Source organism: Trachemys scripta, chromosome 7, assembly GCF_013100865.1.
Source record: "Trachemys scripta elegans isolate TJP31775 chromosome 7, CAS_Tse_1.0, whole genome shotgun sequence".
Lineage (NCBI taxonomy): Eukaryota > Metazoa > Chordata > Testudines > Emydidae > Trachemys > Trachemys scripta.
In genome coordinates, this window is record NC_048304.1 from 97464526 (window position 1) to 97485334 (window position 20809).

The following is a 20809-nucleotide window of genomic DNA, read 5'->3' on the forward strand; positions in this document are numbered from 1 at the left end:
AAAACATATCATGCAATTAAACTGGAGATAAATCATAAGTTACATTTGGTCACCGCTTTGTGCAGACTATAGGATTAATACGTAATTTTAGGGGAAAGTCTACCCAAATGCAACTAATATATTGAATCTCTTGAAATACAATTTGTGGGCAATACTCATTTATTTAAAAGAACAAGTTTTTCAGAGGCAGGGTTAAGTATTCTATTACTATTTTTTCAAATTTTATTATACATTACTAGGTATTTTGGGAACTTGGGTACTATATTCATAAAAAGTAATCTCAAGCCATCTGTTTGTTTATCTGAACAGTTTTCACTTTACATTTTTAGTACCTCCAGTGGAGTATTCCGTAACAGTTGTAATGCTATTTATTGCTCCTAATAGCACCCGAGCAAAACAATTTGAACTGGAATGGATTCATCAGAAGTGTATTGAAGATTATATCCTTTAATGTTTTAGTGCAGTGGTTATTGACTTATTCTTTACTATGATTCTGTGTTACAACAGAGAAAGGAGTCCCAGAAGTTTTCAGACCCTCCTCCCATTTAGCCATAATGAAAAGGAAGGCAGTCACAGCCCCCCTAAGCCTTCCATGACCTCAAATTGAGAGCCCATACTATACTGCAAGCATTATAACAGAGTTTCTCATAATGCATTCTATAGACCATGGAGCACTTGCTGGTGGTCCTCAGAGATCTGGCTAGTCACAAGGTGTTGGTTCTTCCTCCTACTAAAGCACATTAAAAACACAGCAAAAACTAAGTGAGATACTTTCCTAATGTTCCTTTTCCAAATGAGCACTTGTTACCACAAGGATATTTATATAAATCATGGATGAGAGGGAAAATAGACCACAGGTCAATTTCTTGCATTAATATTGAGGTCCATGCTGAGAAAATGTTTGAGAACCTGTTGTAAGTAATGTGTTGAGGATGAACTTATAGATCCATTTTATAGAGGACAAAGGCCTTTGCTTTCTTCATATTTGTATATTTTAAACTTAGATGAAATCATACCTGAAATCTCCTTTATTATTAATTATTCTTTCTTCAGGGCAGTAGGGTGCTGCTGTTTCTAATACCACAATTTCTACATGCTTAGTACTGGTTCCATAGGAGTTGTTGATCAGACACTCCCAATCTCCAGTTGCACCAATGTCAATGCTGGACAAGATAAGCTCACTATATGTATATATAAAAAAATAAAATACAAATTATTGACCACACCTAATCTATGCACAGGTAGACATTTGTTACTTGAAAAATATTAAGTTATCTTTTAGGGCTTTACTACAAAAATACAAAACCATTTGTTGTGTGTATTGCTATACAGACAGTGAAACATGGTGATTTGGTATGAAGTTTTCATTAGCATGAATTTGGATTAGCTGTTCTGACCATGAGTGACGAAGCCACAGATATTTGTGCAGGTCATCCCAAATGAGTATCAGTTACATACAAAAAGCTACATGAAAAGAATGTTATTTACGCTGCAAAGTCAAACAACGGAAAGTTAGAAAATGCCAGATTTACAGTTGCCACTGCAACCTTAATTTGGCCATGATGTTCTCCTGTCCTCCACCCCACAGATGTTTTAGCAACTCAAGGCATTCCCAGTCCAGTGTCTGGTACTGCTGCAGCATCTGCATGGGCTTGGCTCTTTACAATTTTCAGTGATTTTAGCAAACGGTCAACATTTCCTGAGGAATGCAAGCAAAAAGATGAAAATGATAATTTTTTTTTAGTATTGTGCAACTTAGGGACATCTGAATGGCATTTCAAGGGACAAAGAAAATGCATTTGTATAGCCAGGGGGTTCTCATTATTGTTGTTTCTGGAAACAGTGGACGTGTTACTACTTGTCCAAAAAAGTCTCAAAAACCCTTAGAATGGAGTGTTAAGAAATCTAAATATAGGGGTTGCTATCAAGTCCTCAATATTGAAACTTCTGTGTAGTACCACACCATACTAACATGTTGACTCTGTATGTAAAATATTCTACAAGGTTTGGGGAATTATTTTAGAATCATTTCTAAATTTTATTGATACTATTTTTCATAGACTTCAACATGTCAGCCCAGCTTCCCTTAGTATAATGAGTGAACCCTTTACCCCATTGAAGTCAAAGGGAATTTTACCATTGACTTCAATAGGACCAGGATTTCACCCAATGAGTGCAATTCTATAGATCTTATAAACACAAAATTCTAACTATTAAATTTTCGAAAGCAAATTCAACATTTAAGTCCTTATTAAAGATGCACTTCTGCTGTGCTACATACAGCAAATATTCTTGGTTTGAGTCCTACCTACAACAAATCTACTTGGAAACAAACAAAGATTGTTCCCCTTCCTCTAACTTGTGTGTCTGTCCTTAGACTAGGAGATTCTTGTGTCATGGCCCATCCCTTTCAGAATTTCTGGGGGGTGCCTTGTTAATTGTAGTGACAAACAAAACACAAATTAATAATGAGACACCTTTAAAAGGTACCTAAACACTTTTATTTACATAATTCATGTTGATATTTAAAGGTGCAAAGTGTCATGATCTACCATCAAAAATTTACACCATTGAAAAAAGTTTGCTTTCTAATAAACAAATCACAAAATATTAGACCGTAAATCTGTCACTGATCCAGAACTGAATATTGCTCATTCTGAACCTCAGGGAAGTGCATTTCTAGGAAGAAATTCTAGATTTCAAAATGAGTTGGGAGGGTGGGAAAGGCAACATCTCCCTGAAAATTTTTGTTTTACAAAAATGGCAGCTGTTCAAATCTGCTTGGTGACTTGGAATGTTGAAATGGATTATGGGCAGAATGCAGGGCAGGTGATAAATGTGCATGATAAAACAATATCACATAGTTCAGTAACTGTCAAACTGATATCAAAACAAAATTTGAGGTAGTTAAAACAAGACCTTATCGGCAGGTGTTTGGAGGTCCTTCAAGCTATCTGTAATGAGTTTGACAATTTTTAAAGGCAATGTGTAGTAAAAAGAATTATATCAGAGTTATTGCATCTTAAACTTCTTGACACATTTCTACTCTCTTTCAACTTAAATCATGATGAATAAATTAAACAACACATTAGCGGCATGAAGATATCCAATTTCCTCACATATAAACTAGTTGAACTGATGTTTTCATTTATATCAAAATGGACTACATCTGATTGATATACAACCTATACTCCCATTTTTTTTTCTCCATAAACAATGGAGGACGACTTCCTCAGGTAGTCACTTCAATACCATTAACCAGTTGATAATGATTCCTAAATTAAATTTACTCTTTCAGACCACAGATACTTTCACATCACCTTCACAGTCAGCTGGGGACAAAAACTTCTAGCTAGTTGAAAAATTTCCATTGAAAGTGTTTTTAAAACGTTTTTTGAAAAAAAATGACCTCGCAGTGGCGTTGGGGCAGAATAACTTCTGAAATGCGTGGAATATGGGACAGTGAGATGAGCTAACCTATTGATATAATTGCTAAAAAAGCATGAGATAACTGTTAAGGTTTTGCATTTGAGTACAAGTTTGATGAAGTTGAAGTTGCTTTTGGGTATCTGCTGGATACAGATGTGAAAGCTTTATGGGGGTACCGGACTGCATTATTAACAGATTGTGGGGAATCTGAAGCTGGAAAGGAATGTACATGTCTTTCCCCTTAACTTTTTATTTGCATTCTTTTAAAGTTCTGATTACATGAAGTTTTGTCATAATCTTAACTACTATTACACGTAGTTTTTGTTTGCTAATTAAGTTAACTCAATTTTCACACAGCTCCATAGGCAAATATTTACTAGCATAACATTAGCCTTTACATTAGAAGTACAAGAGATCAGCCTTCTCTGAGATCATATGAGGAAGCTGACATTCAGATTCATTTAGCCTTCTATGAGCCTTGACTAATAGTGGACAAAGTAAAAGGCCAGATCCAGCGTTAAGCAATGGAGAAGACCCTGCATAATGACTAGGGTACGAATTACCATCTGGCCATGGCAAATTAAGAATTAATTTATATTCCTCTAGGAACATTTTGGGTAGTGAGCCCAATGGTGAAATTATTCATTTTCTTATCATCTGGATATGACAAATGATTAACTGATTTTATTCCCCCCTGGAGGCTTTTTGGGGACTGGTCAAGTAGAGAAACCTTTTACATTCTTAAAAAGAGAAGTCTGTAAATTGTCCTGCCACTCAACTTGATTCCTTAAACATTTTTTCACCTATAATCCTTAGCAACTTCAGGTTTCTGGAAGACTTTAAGGAATGGGTCTGTATAGAATTTTAAACTCCTTTGTAAATCTTTCCAGGAGGTACACTGCTTATGCTGTGTCTTGGCATTACTACAGTAGCCTTCTCAAAGGTTCCAATAATAATAATAGTGTTTTTTGGCTCCTAATAACAGGCTGTTCTTGAGTTTCCTTGAGGATGGTGGTGAGTCTTGGCAACGGGTAGAAACTCTCAGTCTCCACGTGAGCCTACAAGAATGCTGAATTTAGGGAGCTTGATCAGAGTGGAATCCAGACATGAGGAGGATGGAGGCTCCTGGTCCCTCCTGTTCACAGGAGATGCATTTAGTTGTGCCTCTGGCTGCCATCTCTCCTTCAGACACTTGGCTTATCCCACAAAGGCTGAGGATCATTCCCACGAGTTCACTCAGCAGACCTCGTGGCAGTAGAGAGGTTTCCAAGGGGTGAAGCAGAGGATAGAAAGAGCCCACTGCAGCGGGCATCATGCCTTTCCTAAAATTGGAATGGTTTTTCTCTTTCTTCTTGAGAGGTGCAGTAGTTGCCATTTTCAGTAGAAGCTTGTGACATGCCAAGAGGTACAGTGGAGGAAAGTCTAGGTGTTCACAAGAGGGGATTACTGCAATTTGGAACTGACGTGTTCTGATTGGAGAGCTGCCTGATGAAGTCAAAGGGCCGAGTAGCACAAATTTTGTTCATTTAGATTTTACTGTCAATTTATCATGCTCCTTATATTATAACACAGAACCTTGAAAGCAAGGAAGAGGATTGTAATGGGGTTCACTCAGAGGCCAGCTGGCTCAGTGGGCATGCTGTGGCATCATAGTCTCCAAAGCCTGGAGGGATAGGGGGCCTTGTTAGGCAATCTCAGGGTCTGGGAGCCAAGTTACAGTCTGTCCTTCTCTATGTTGGACTAGGGGCAGAGGGGAGGGTAAGGAGACCTGGGCGATCCCTCTCCACATGGTCCCAGCCAAGAGATGTGTCTGTTCCCTCTGGCCGATACCCCAGACCAGCCTCCTCTGGGCCTCTTCCAACCCCACCCCACACCTGCCCCCGGTCTCTCTTTGTCTGGGGAATGGTCACAGCCCTCTGCTTCCCTCCTCACAAAAGGTTGCTCAAGCAGTCTCAGTGATTCAGATAGTCAGTTGGGGCTTCCCAGCTCGCTTCACAGTGTTCAATGATTTCCTCCTTGTCAGGGAGAAGGGGAGAGAAAAAGAGGACAGGTCTCTGGCTGACTGGTTGGGCCTTACCCACAGTCCTTCCCCTGTGTATTCCTCTTTCCTAGAAGGTACTAACTGTCTTCCTCCCTGTATACAGCCTGTCTTTCACTCTCCCCACAGCTTGATTGCCAGAGTCCCATTTCAAACTGGTCCCCTATTTGGAGCATGCTCTCCAGCTGCTGAGGGGAAGGGCCTTCTTGGCACAGTACTGCTCCATCACTCCTTTAGTCTTAGTGAGGGGTCTGCAAATCACATCACTAGGATATACATATATTCTCCTTTTTGTGCTGGGAGAATTTATGCATGATAGGAGTCCTCTCTCAAATGTAATGATTGACATGCTGGAAAATTAACCACAATATATAACTGAAACTATTCCATGAAAAGTCGTTATAATACTCTACAACAGCCTGCAGTGTTGGTCATTGCTAAGTGAGGAAGCTTAATACAGGCAGAAAGCATACCCATTTAATCAGTTAACCTATGGCAAAAGATTTTCATTTGAAGCATAGATTTTCTTCGTTATAGCTATGCATAACTAATTAGGCAGATAGAACTAGGTCATGTTATGTAGAGTTACTCATTTCTTGTCCCCAAGTAATACCTTAGCAATATTTCTCTTACATTCTGATAGTCATTTACATGTCAGAAAAAATAACAACCATGGGGAGGCTACAGCAGCCTAGTTTGATAATCTTTCCTTCAGAAAGGTTTTAGAATCTGACCTAATTTCCTGTATAACGCTGGAAGAACCAATCTCTGTACAGGGGAGAAACAAAAATAAATTATTGGAACATGAACAGTTTTTTAACTTTTGTGGCACTCTTCTTCAGGCAGGCAGACACATAATTGTTTCCCACAATTTAAGCAAAAAGCCTGCATAGCCTATATCTAATCCAAGCCTCCATAAATTATTAATACTAACAAAGAATTTAAAAAATGATGATCCCTGAAGTCTGCTGCTGCTTAGAATGCGGTCTTTCACAGAGGATAAAAGGTTAAAGCATGGAAAAGCAAAAGAGAATGTGCAAGTCTGGGCATTTAAAACTAACTTATATTGCTAGCCTGATCTCTCTGACAAATTGTCAGAATTGCCCATGAAATAAATATCTTTAGAGAACTGATGGATTTTTAAAGAAAATTTGTGTCAGGCAGCAGCAAGAGAAAGGGAAGATTAAAGTACTTATTATGCAACACAGAAGAGGTCTAGCAAATATATTCCAGGTGTAATCAATTTGTCAAAGTCATAGCAAATTCAACACACTGGATTTTCTATTTCTTCTGATCAAATATATAAAACACATAACTAATCATTTAATTCAATCTATGTGTTGAAAAACCAGACACTCAAAATATTTAATATATTAAACATTAAGTTTCATTGTGATTTAAATAGTGCCTAACTTTCTCATCTTTGGTTTATGTACTAAGAAGACTGTGCTACCCTGTGGATTAAATTTAAGAGATGTTAATGGAATGGAGCAAATGATCTATTGCTGCATTACAATAAAAATATGTTGACCAAAATATAAGACATATACCTTCAACACAGGAGACAAATGATCCTGTACATTCGTTTTATTTCTGTTATTCAAATAAATGATACTGACTGAAGAGATATCAATGGTCTAAAACATTGCCATAGAATAATACGCTCCATCTGCCACCAAGTACTTGGGCAAAGGTGAGGTATCTATTTTCAAAGTAGGGGCCAATGATTCTGTGACTCAGTGTACTGGACCATTTAAATACTTTCTCATAAATAAGATAATAAATACAGAAATATTAATATTGGAGACAAGTGGCAACTTCTCACTGTGCAATGGGAAATCTGCTGCATACTGACTGTCTGTACACATGACAGATTAGCTTTTTAAGCCCATCAGATATATTCAGAGCCCAGATACTCAGCTGTAGCTATGGAGTGCTCAAAGGGCTGCATGCAAAAGTGGCCTTAAGCCTCCTGGAGCCAATCTGTACCAATGCAGTCATCAGGAGGGCAGGCTGCTCTAATTTATCCCAGCAACCAGATTTAGCTGGGACATAAGAGAGCCTTGCCACACAGAACTTGTCAAAAGAGCAGCTACCAGCCACTCAGGGATTCCCCTAGGTTGGGTAAATCATCTGACAATTGGGTTTTGTACCAGCAGAGTGCTATAAAGATTACTACCAGGGGAGGATCTGGCCTGGTATTTTTTTTAAAGTATACTGTACATTTATTCATTAGCCAATGGTTCACTAGTTGAAAGGTTTGGAGGAGGGGTATAGTTTGTTTTATTGCTTTAAAAAAAAAACAGCTATCTTGGAACCCACTCGACTGCCACAGCAGTTGTTTGGTACAATGCAGTTAGACCTGTTGTACAGCTTCCATTTGCTCTCAGAGAAGTAGTATTCTATAGACTGGAATATTGTATCCAGAGAAAGTTTTATTCCATTTGCATAGTTCTTGTGACTTGTGCACTAGCAGAGGTTATCAGACAAAAATATCATTGTGACAATCAGTCCAACAGAGTCAAAATTGCATAAAAAGCTTTTTAAGTAAAAACAACATTTCCCAGATGATTCATGAGAAGTGTTAACCTCTTTTTGATGATTCTTGATTATTTGATTACAGGCCTTTGGGACTAGCCAGAAAAAGGCAATGCTCAGTTCACTACATTAACTAATTTTTTTAATTTGAAATTATTTCTCTCTCATGTTTGTAGTTCAAATGCTTGTACAGCAGTGTGACTGAAGTGGGGCTGCTATCTAATCACTTGTACTTATGAATATTGAAATATAACAATTTATGAAAGAGGGGGGAGGGATAGCTCAGTGGTTTGAGCATTGGCCTGCTAAACCCAGGGTTGTGAGTTCAATCCTTGAGGGGGCCACTTAGGGATCTAGAGCAAAATCAGTACTTGGTCCTGCTAGTGAAGGTAGGGGGCTGGACTCAATGACCTTTCAAGGTCCCTTCCAGCTCTAGAAGATAGGATATCTCCATTTATTTATATTTAATTTATAATACTGTATGAAACCTGGTCAGTGAGGGTTACTGGGGTCAGAAGACTTGCCTATGTGAATGCATTGATTTAGCAAGAGAAGGCTATGGGAATAACAAACAGGGGAAGCAATACTATGACTTCCCAGATAAGAACATCTAAGTAGACACTTGAAAGACAACGGGGCAAACTGCTGACTTCAAAGATCCTGTCTCCAACATGTTATACATCTTGTTTTGCCAGAGTGGGGAGTTGCCAGATCAAATGGCTATAAACAGTCAAAAAGTGTCTTGATTCCTGCCAGGGTCATGAGTTGCCAAGGGCTGCTCAGGATGTTCTCAATGAGGCCTGACAGACTCAGATAGAGAGACAGAGAGAGGACATGTGGCAGCTGGTTAAGTACCTGGCAAGATAGATGTATGTGACAGATATGACAATAGCCCGGACAGACCTTATTGAATTAAGTTAAACCCTACTGGATTAATTCACTGTATTAAAAATGCAAATGGTTATGTGTTATTGTGGGATTGTATGTAACGTCTCTAGAGAGGAGTCCTGACTAATGGAAACCCTGTGCAGTGCTGAGCTTCAAACCATTATTTGAGACAATGTGAACTTTTAAAAGTTAAGTGGGTTTCCCAGGAAATCTTTAGGGGGAAGTGAATAAAAATGTAATTCTTCCAATTAGGCAAGAACTCAGCCTTTTGAAGCTTTTCCTGGGGGAGGGGACCTTTTGTCTGCTGCTAACCTGTCATATGAGGACAGGTCAAATTCCCAAACTGTATAAAGAAGTGACTCAGAGATTCACAGAGGTGCTTACTCTGAGCTAAAATGGTTATGAACCTGTAACCACAAAAACAAACAAACCAAAAAAACCCCACACCCTCTTGGTGTGGTTTGAAGGACTGTCAGAGTCATTGATGGAGTTGGATGATATCTGGTAAGTTTATTAGCATGTATGTAGGTTCTTTTATTGTTTTACACATTTTCTCTAATGCTTTCACCTTAACAATAAATGTGCTTGTCAGAAAGAGCTGTGTGGTAACAATTATGAGCAATTATGCGGTTTATAGCCTCAGGAGAAGGCAAGCATGCCTACAGAGGCCATCTGTCTTGCTGGGGAATTCACAGTGTAGGCAGGAAAATGCACAGCCTGGAAATACCCAAGTCTGGAAGAAGACAGATGCCCAAGACAGATAACACCTGGAGTGCCAGCAGCCTAAGAGCAGTAGCTCTTGCTGACCTACCGACAGGGAATACAGTTGCAGTTGCCCTGAAACGTGACAGCATGTAATCTGTTTTATTGTTTTTAAGAAATGCCTTTGTTCTAAATAGATTATACTTTGCCTTAAGGAAGCTGTTTGGTCAATGACTAACACTGCCATTGCTCCAGAGAGAACAGAACTGTAGGGTCCGAGCCTATGTCAGAGGTGTTAAGGTAATCATGGCTGATACACGGGGACTTGCAAGTCAGGTCTCAGTCAGAGAGTGGGAGAACTGTGTGATGCCACTGGGAGCCAGGTAACAGCTCAAGGTGTGAGAGCTAGAGAAGGTGCACTTGGAGAGACAAGGAGAGGTCAGAGGTACAGTTTGCCTGGTAACAGTGAAAAATAGTATATACAAGGACACCAAGACTTAAACTATCTCCTGATACTGACATAAAAACAATGTGCTATTCTCCCCTAAGTTAATACACAGCTAATGATCAAAACTGCCAGCTTTTACACTGCAAAAATGAGTGAATAAAAGATTGAAAGTTAACTCTTCAACCAAAACCAAATCATTGTTTTAAAGGGACCGCTGAACTGGTCAAGTTTAAAATAAGACACCCCTGTTCCTCAAAAAGAAAGCAAGTCAACCACCACAAAAACCAGCTTTAAGTAGAAAGGAAGCTGAATTTATAATATAACAGTAGCTACAGGTGGAATAGGTAGTGGTCCTGACCCCAGAATCTGAGGAACACACATGATCATATTAGCCAAGATTTGTGCCGTTCCAACTGTGACCATTTATGAAAAATACCAGAGTTTATTTGCATATTTGTAAATAATGGGCTTATAATCATAGACTTCAGAGTATCAGACATAACATCCTGTTCTGTGCTCTGCTACATGCAGTGGTGAGGGTAGGATGTGAAGCTGCATTACACTTGGCAGTTATAGTTGGGAATGAACGTGTGGCAGGCCTGCCAAATGAGCAAGTGTCACACAAGATGTATGACACTGGATAGCCTTACAGGAGGAGTCTGGGCAATCCCTAGAGAGGCCTTGTCCCCCTCAGCTTTGGGGGCTCCTGCACTCCCATTCCCCATTGCTAATGAGTTCAGCTGCACTGGATCTTCACTGTCAGGGACTTCCCAGATATCCAAGAGCCCTGGTTTAAGATGCAGGCACAGGCACAGAAGAGGACCCTGCCCCAAAGCAACAAAGCTTTAGCTTATCATCTTTTCCACAGATTCCCCGTGGGGCTTGTGTGGGGAGCAGTGTGCACTACCTCCACCCTCCAGTCCAGACCAACTCTATCTCCACACACAGATCCAGACCTGAATGCTGCTGATGGCTTGTGGGCGGGGGAAGCGAGGGAAGGGGAGATCAGTGCCACAGAGGCAGCTGACCCTTCCACCATTCCATGCTGGAAGATTCAATTGTGCAAGATTCAAAGTACATCTCATAGGGAGATTAGTGGGCCCTAAGGCCTTGGCTACACTAGCAATTCACAGCACTGCACTTGCTGCGCTCAGGGGTGTGAAAAGACACCCCCCCTGAGTGCAGCGAGTGCAGCGCTGTAAAGCGCCATTGTAATCAGCGCCTGCAGCGCTGCACACTCACTCGCAGCGCTGCAAGCTATTCCCCTCGGAGAGGTGGAGTACTTGCAGCGCTGCAAGAGAGCTCTCGCAGCGCTGGCAGCGCGACTACACTTGCGCTTCACAGCGCTGCCATGGCAGCGCTGTGAATCCACGAGTGTAGCCAAGGCCTAAGATAGCTAACAGTAACTATTCCCACGTCTTTAATAAGTTACAAACGGCAAATTGTCTCTCTTGTCACTGGATTTTATTTAATCAATTCAGATTATTTCAGAAAAATCCTAACATTACTCTTTCAATTAATTAATGTTTAAACTCTCTTGTTCTTTGCAGATAATTAAGCCTTAAGTCTGTATCCTTCCAAAAAAACTGCACTGATTTTTTAACATTATTGTTTAAAGTCTAAAAATACTGTGTGAGATGGGATTCTTTTCTAAAAGTATTAGCAATTAGGACTTTTGGTACTTTCAGTATCCTTTGTTGCACAGTCTGAAGTTTAAGGTAACCTCAAAACGGTGGAGGAGCACTGATTTACAAGTTAAATGGGTTTTTGCTTTGCTAAGTCACTTTACCTAGCTGTTCAGCAATTAAGCGTCAAACAGAACCCAAGATCGCTGCTCAAATGATGCACAAATAAAATATCAGCACTATACAATTTCTGCTGATTACCACTTGCCTCTCAATATGCCCTTTAGTTGCTCATCCATCAAGAAGAGGTCACTGACAGCAGTACATAAAGTCCTTCTAAAGAAAATCTATGGGATGAATCAGATTTCTGGGTCTCTCCTCTTATCCTCACAACCGTTGTCTTTTTGTCTTGCCTAGATTAAGTCTACCAGACTCTGTCATCACTTTACACCCATACAGCCTCATCTAATTATGCATCTGGTTTGCAATCTATTTATCTCTGGAACACAACTCTCAAAATGCTCCTATCATATTAGCACCACCACAAGTTCACTCACATCTCTTCCAGAGGAAATGTATGGTTAGCACTTTGCCAAAAACTGGTAAGAGAATATGGAAATCACTAGGTCCCCACTGCCTTTCTACCAGAATTTCTGCAAATGTGTCATTCTTTCTTCTGGATCTCAAAATTGCCATGAAACTGACAGCCTACCTCTTGGCACGTCTTGATGCCCACTGTGTGTTCTCTCTCAACAGCCACACCTTGCCCCATCCTCATTTTGTTAGCATGCTTTTGCAACTCTTCCTCTCACCCAATGAAATTCCTTTGCCAACAGCAGTATTGTCAATCCCGACAATTTATAAATAATGAGTGAGATACTAAAAAAACATGAGATTGGTTTTAAGATTATGATGTATTTTGTAAAAAGTGTTGAGCTTTTTATTTGCCTTCTGGTTTTTGAGTCTTTGTGGGTCCTGTTTTCGAACTTCCCTCTGCAACCATGAGGATTATAAATTTACTTTAAAAAAATAAATCAAAGCTGAGATTTACATCTAATCACTTTCCTCCAGGAACAGGAGCTTTAAGGAATATGCTCTTAGCACTTTGCAGAATTTTATTTCACTCCTTTTTTCTCCTACCCTTGCATCTCTTGAAGGATCAGTGGTGATTTTGTTCTTCATTGTCTCAAACAGGTGTTTTCTGTTTCCTTAATCATTAACACTCAGTCCAAGACAGCTCATCACAACATATGCAGAGGACTCTGCTGAGAAAGCATGAGGAAATGCTACGTGCATGAAGAGCTCAGATTCCTAGGCATATTTCCTTTTAGTAATGTATTCTAAGTACTCTCAATGTACATCTATGGCAGCTCATAGCTCTATACTTTGGACACATTTTAAAAGGAAAACTATCATTTGCAATGGTTCATGGTTGGGACATATCAGCATAAATTCCAGGTGGCATTTGGATCTACATAGAATGATGATCAAATACTTAGATGATGTGAATAATAGGTCTTCTAATAGCACCTACTATCTCGGCTTCAGTTAAGGGCATGCTAGTTTTCCCATTAACATCTACTTTCATGGGTTCTTAACCTACTGCACAATTCACTGTTTTCAAAAAGAACCTCACAAACCACAATAGCCCCACAGCAACTATTAAAGCCTCAATGAAATAAGTGCTTCTAAACAGTGTCTAAATAAGTATTTACAGGATAGAACAAAGAATCTGTAAAGTAGTCATTAGAGTCTGTTGGGTAAATAATGCAATTATCCGGAAAAAAAAATCTCTCATTACTGAGGAGCTGATGGACTCTTGGCAACTACAATATTTTCCCTTTGAACAGAAAGTCTAAAAAATGATAAATGCTAATATATAATTGCAGTACCTGCATACTGGCAACCCCTCAGAACAATAAAGTACAAAAATGGGTTTAAGTGTGAGGAGATAGTTGTTGTTTGCTGTACATAACTCTTCTGTTAGCAGAAAGGCGGCTTTTATCTGGAAATAAAACTGTCCTGAGCTGGAAGAGAATTTTTTTGGTAAAAAAAGTAACATTATCTGCCCAGCCAATGGAAAACAAAACAAAAAGAACAGTTTTAGAAAAGTGCTGGTAATGTGTAGAATAATGTGTAGTCTCCTAGAATTCTTATAATTTATCATAAACTGTTATCAAACTTAACACCTAAGTGTTACCAAGCTAACAGCCCTCAATTTTACTTGTGTGCCTAAGGGTTTGCAGAATTGGAGTCATAAGAATATAAGAACGGCTGTACTGGGTTAGACCAAAGGTCTTTCTAGCCCAGTATCCTGTTTACCGACAGTGGCCAATGCCAGGTGCCCCAGAGGGAGTGAACCTAACAGGTAATGATCAAGTGATCTCTCTCCTGCCATTCATCTCCACCCTCTGACAAACAGAGGCTAGGGACACCGTTCCTTACCCATCCTGGCTAATAGCCATTAATGAACTTAACCTCCATGAATTTATCCAGTTCTGTTTTAAACCCTGTTATAGTCCTAGCCTTCACAACCTCCTCAGGCAAGGAGTTCCACAAGTTGACTGTGAGCTGTGTGAAGAAGAACTTCCTTTTATTTGTTTTAAACCTGCTTCCCATGAATTTCATTTGGTGGCCCCTAATTCTTGTATTATGGGAATAAGTAAATAACTTTTCCTTATCTACTTTCTCCACATTATTCATGATTTTATATACCTCTATCATATCCCCCCTTAGTCTCCTCTTTTCCAAGCTGAAAAGTCCCAGCCTCTTTAATCTCTCCTCATATAGGTCCCTTTCCAAACCTCTAATCATTTTAGTTGCCCTTCTCTGAACCTTTTCTAGTGCCAGTATATCTTTTTGGAGATGAGGAGACCACATCTGTGTGAAGTATTCCAGATGTGGGCGTACCATCGATTTATATAAGGGCAATAATATATTCTCTATCTTATTCTCTATCCCCCTTTTTAATGATTCCTAACATCCTGTTTGCTTTTTTGACTACCTCTGCACACTGCGTGGATGTCTTCAGAGAACTATCCATGATGACTCCAAGATCTTTTTCCTGATTAGTTGTAGCTAAATTAGCCCCCATCATATTGTATGTATAGTTGAGGTTATTTTTCCCAATCTGCATTACTTTACATTTATCCACATTAAATTTCATTTGCCATTTTGTTGCCCAATCACTTAGTTTTGTGAGAGCTTTTTGAAGTTCTTCACAGTCTGCTTTGGTCCTAATTATCTTGAGCAGTTTAGTATCATCTGCAAGCTTTGCTACCTCACTTTTTACCCCTTTTCCCAGATCATTTATGAATAAGTTGAATAGGACTGGTCCTAGGACAGACCCTTGGGGAACACCACTAGTTACCCCTCTCCATTCTGAGAATTTACCATTTATTCCTAGCCTTTGTTCCCTGTCTTTTAACCAGTTCTCAATCCATGAAAGGACCTTCCCTTTCATCCCATGACAACTTAATTTACGTAAGAGCCTTTGGTGAGGGACCTTGTCAAAGGCTTTCTGGAAATCTAAGTTCACTATGTCCATTGGATCTCCCTTGTCCACATGTTTGTTGAGCCCTTCGAAGAACTCTAATAGATTAGTAAAACACGATTTCCCTTTCAGAAACCATGTTGACTTTTGCCCAACAATTTATGTTCTTCTAGGTGCCTGACAATTTTATTCTTTACTATTGTTTCAACTAATTTGCCCAGTACTGACGTTAGACTTACCGGTCTGTAATTGCCGGGATCACCTTTAGATCCCTTTTAAAATATTGGCGTTACATTAGCTATCTTCCAGTCATTGGGTACAGAAGCCGATTTAAAGGACAGGTTACAAACCCTAGTTAATAGTTCCACAACTTCACATTTGAGTTCTTTCAGAACTCTTGGGTGAATGCCATCTGGTCCCAGTGACATGTTAATGTTAAGTTTATCAATTAATTCCAAAACCTCCTCTATCCATGTATGTAATCTCAAAGGACAGCAAATAGAATGGGACAAAAATGAGACAACACTATAAATCAGAGTGCTAATTTCTTCACTGTCTATATATCAATCCTGCTCTTTATTTTACACCTTTACTTAAAATAGTCTCCTCAGTTTCATTTAAAATCCCAATTTTTAAAAAAGTCCTAAAACCCCCCAATAGCTAACATCAGTAAAAGGATGGCTACTATAACAAACCACTGGATTTATTTTCTCTACAAACTAAGGGCCAGATTGAGGCCCACCTTGCATGCAAGCAGCAGGTAATACAGGGAGTATTAGTCATCTCCCTTACTCCCTTGTGCTAATGCACTTTATTATAGCTTCCTGTGAAAATGGGAAGCAGACTACACTTCCCACCCTCACCCCAAAGGTGGGTGGGAAGTATTGAAGGGAGTAATTGGAGCCTAGACACCACACACACCTGTAAGTTTTAGTTACACCAGTGTATCAGTGAACAAATACTGTGACATCCTCCCCAGAAAAGTGAGGAGATCAGGAGGAGGATGGTGCTCAAGTGAGTCAGTCTCCCTTGTGGGCTGCTCCAGAGATCGCGTGTTATTGTGCTGCCTCTTACCATGAGGTAGGCCCCAATCTAATGGTCTAGGTCTAAGAAACTAGCACTGCCAGGGTACAAACACAAGTCAATTTCTCTTACATCAGTTCACTGATGATAGGAAATGAGTTCCGTATTACAGTTACATTTTCATGTATGGATATGACATATATATATATATACACATACAGGAATAATGACAAAGTTCAACATGAGCAAAATCAAATACTATTATTGTTGGCAAGAAATGGTAAATGTGAGCTAGCAGCAGAATTGAAAACACCCTTTTGAATATCGCATCAGGAAACGCCCTTTGCCAAGAAAAATATCACAAGACAGAATATGGTTTCAAAAATCTATAATTAACACAAGAAAAAGTGTTTATTTTATTCTGCTTTACCATAGGAGACATAAATATGCATTTGGATATTCTATCCTTGCATGTTGCCAATTAATAAAATGGAAAGATTAAGTAAGATATTTGTGTTACAAATCCATGTCTACAAATATCTGAAAATCTGGAGCTACCAAATAAAATAATAATCTACAACTGTTTAAATAAGTTGCTTTTGGAGCATCACCTCTTTGTTCAAAGTCAGCCATAGAAGTAGAACCATAAACTGCTAAGCATTATGGGTCAAATTCTGCCCTCAGTGCAATCACAGGAATGGAACGGATTTCAATGGGAGCTGCACGCACAGGAGGGCAGTATGTAGTACTCTAAAAACTGCTGGAAGGAGTAGTTTTATTTCTGTACTGATACTATGTGAGTTCCTCAGGGGAGGGACTTTTTGTTTAGAGTTGTACAATGCCTATCAGAAGTGGTAGTTTATGACTGGGGACCCTAAGCACTACAGTAATACACAGTAATAATAACTGCAGCAAATATAAATAAAACCATTCTATACAGTGTGCATGAAAATGACATAAAACTTAGAAAATGCTGTCAAGTGATTTTAGGACCAAAATTTTACTAATGTATTTTTAGTACCTGTTTGCAGAGTAACAAACATCTTTGTGTTTGTGTCTGTGATTTTTTTTAAACATTATTTGAAAAATAGTTTTGTTTAATAATAATAAAATAACAGAAGAACAAGAGAGATCAGTTTCAACAGCACTGCACTCATAAGCAACGAGTGCTACAATGAGTTCCGTTTTGGTGGGCCCCAGCACCCACACAGAGCCATGAGTTCAATGGCAGCACTATTCCAGCAGGATTGGGGCCCTGACATAGAACAAACTGAAGTATTACAGGATAGGGGCTGTAATGGATAAAAAAGGTGAAATATATAACCAACAGAGAAAATAAAATCAGTAATGAAAATAATTTGTGTTAAGTGTCCAATTTTTAAATATTCTGAAAATACCATAGCAGAGTCATTTTGATAATGTATATCATATGCCTTTAGCATTGTACCAGTTTTAAAAAAGAAACTTTCTAGTCTACAGTCCATTAGCAAATAGCATAAAATGTTTCCAATCCATCAATATTCCATACACTATTATAACATGGTAATTTCAAGCATCTGTTTAAGAGCACCCTTTAAATGGTAGACAGAAGCTCAGTAATCTTTATTATAATATTACTATTGGCATAGATTTGTATTTTATGATTGGACAAAAAGCTAGCAACCATAAATAAATTCAGTTTGATTGCTCCATAAACTAACATTTTAAAGAGGAAGCAGTAGCAATTTTGCAGACCCTAATATGATCAGACAATTTAATACTTCAATGTACTATGACCCTCTTCCTTCCTACAAATTGCTCATATAGTATAAGATATAATTTGGTTGACGAGTGTAATGATGGTAATTAACAGTATGTCTCTTAATTCTGATATCATGGAAATAAGGAGCACATGCTTAAATTAAAGTGATTTAGCAGCACTATAGCAGCTCATACACTTGGCATTACCATATTAATTGGTATAATATTCTTGTTCATTATCCATTACACCCCTTGACATTGCTATTACAAGTTAATAGATGAAAGAATTGATCACTTCCACACCTCTCCATCTATCAAAAACCAAATGGGGTCAAATCGTCAATAAGGAGACCCAGCAAAAATCACTAAAGCAGGAAAGCACCAAATGGTTTGGAAGCAATTTATTATATACAAACAACCCTTCCATAACCTTAGTTTAACAGTTCAAGAAGCATTTTGGGTAAATTACATTAATAGAAAGTGGTTGAGGTGGAAATAAATTAATGATGTTACAAAAAGAAATTAGTATGGTTACTTTCACTGTGTTTTTTAGACAGAGAAAGGTGATGGTAAAGAATACAAATAGCCTTGAAGGATTGATTCTTCCTGATCACATAGGGAAACTGGCCAGGGAGCTGCTGAAAGGATATCTGCAAGAGTTTAGCTGCTTTCAGAGCTAGTTTTTGCCATCATGATGGGAACCAAAAATAAATATATGAATAAAAATAAAGGGAGGGAAAAACTAAAAGACAAAACAGAGGCACAAGCCAACATGGTAGGTTCACTATCAGACAATCTTTTTATTAGTTGCTATTTTTAAAATGTTTTTTATGCAATCAATCTTTTATTTCAATTATATGCTATGCTACTCTATGCTTTCAACATTTTTTCACATCTAAAACATCTGAGGATATCAGAGGATGGTCATATCTAAGATTGTAGAGACCTGTAAAGACAGGTACTAATCAGATGCAAAAGACAAGATTATCTAACTAAAGTAACTGTAAGACAACCATCATAATAGTATATAATGTGCTGGATCCTAAATAAATTAATCCAATCTCTTCTATTTATAGTGCTTTGTAGCTGGATCCCACTTTGCTGTTTCGGGTTGTCTCAGCAAAAAGTGGTTTGGCTAACAGTTAAAGTTCTCCTAGGCTACTGAGTTATTAAAACTTTATTTAATTTTTTTTCCATTCCTTACATCACCCTGTGTCAGAACCATCAATCACTACCTTGGAGTTTTCTCTATCTCCCAATTCCAGAGCAAGTCAGAGACACCAACATTTTCTCAGTAATTCTTCAAGTTCTAATCTGAATATGGTAGCATGTAGACTAGAAAAATGAGGGTTAGAATATGCATCCACGTATAGATATGGAGATTCCATGCCTTTATCTCTTATGCATGGTGATGAACCTTATGGAATACTCCATTTCACCAAATCAAACTAATCTTTCTGCACATTCCTGTTAGGCTTGTTACTTATTTTGTATTTGTTCGCACTGCCTGCAGCCCTGTATATCACTAAAATATGTATACATTACCGTGTAATTAAACAGCAGTCGTGTATTATGCTGTCCTCCACAAATATACCACTCTCTTCATCAGTTTCAATAAGATGACCATCATGGTACCAGTGTACTTGGGTAGTGTTGTCAACATATGTTGCAGTGCACTGAAATGGCAAGCGGTCTCCGTGAAAAACCACCTGCCTTTGTGATGGTATCAGTTCAAAAAGAGGCAGTTCCAAAGGTCCAGCTGTAGAAAAAAATATTTTCCTGTTATTTAAGGAATGGCAAACACTCCATAGTGTGCTTTTTAAAAAGTGCTTGGATTTTGTTAATAGCTATTATTTCTACAAGTGTCAGCATGCATTATAGAAGAAATCAAGTGTTCTATAATTTAACGCTTTCAGATAAGATCAAACATTTTTCATGCACAGGACAAAATATGCAATAAAATATCTACTCTACATATATTACTGCTTTTCTTGCATAAAGCAATAAAAATACAATACTGGCTACACACCATGTATAATACTGCACCCATCATGCACAGAATTTCTTTTGATCAATTTCATTGATTGGGATTCTCTGAAGTTAATTAATTAATTGCCTCTGCATTTCTTTTACCAGGAAGCAATGGCACAATGGGTGCCCAAGGTGACTTTTGTGCCTCATGTGCATTATGAAGTTGGGCTCTGCACCATCCCAAAATATGCTGAAGCAGAGGGAACTGATGAGGGTGAGTTGGCGAAGGAGCTATTGGATCTGCTTACATAGATGCGGTGTTCCTCACAATTAAGGTGCACGTGGAGGGGCTGAAGCTGCTTCTCAAATCCACAGCAAAGAACTGAACTTCAGCTTCATCATGATTTGCCCCACTACTTAGTTCCTAGCATGAATAATCAGTTTTTTTGTGGGGAAAATATATTTTCTCTATAACTAGCAAAATACACAGAGTGCAGCTATGTTTAAGGTCACATCTTAGACTTAAAAAGCAACAGAGGGTCCTGTGGCATCTTTGAGACTAACAGAAGTACTGGGAGCATAAGCTTTCGTGGGTAAGAACCTCACTTCTTCAGATGCAAGACTTCTGTTAGTCTCAAAGGTGCCACAGGACCCTCTGTTGCTTTTTACAGATTCAGACTAACATGGCTACCCCTCTGATCTTAGACTTAAAGATGTTGTCTATCATCTATAATCAGACCTGCTGAACCGTTTGTCAGCTGATGATTGTCTATGTCTGCTGGAGCTAACTTTAAAAGACATGCTCCCGAAGACAGCTCACTTCCAATGTAAACTCTCCTTTAGGTTAACCATAACTTGCAGCAAAAGGTAAATTTGTTTTCTTCACAGTTCACCTATGCGATCAGCTGGCAACC

At 38.7% G+C, this 20809-nt stretch overlaps 1 protein-coding gene across 1 annotated transcript in view; it reads right to left on the minus strand.

The window, feature by feature from the left end:
* ADGRA1 (adhesion G protein-coupled receptor A1) overlaps positions 1-20809 on the minus strand; it is a 458486-nt gene that overhangs the window by 215248 nt on the left and 222429 nt on the right. The window contains exons 7-8 of the mRNA XM_034776097.1: positions 19470-19683; positions 1017-1181 (exon numbers count right to left, since the gene is read on the minus strand). Of these exons, the coding sequence (XP_034631988.1) occupies positions 1017-1181; positions 19470-19683 (379 nt within the window). The remainder of the gene's footprint in view (positions 1-1016; positions 1182-19469; positions 19684-20809) is intronic.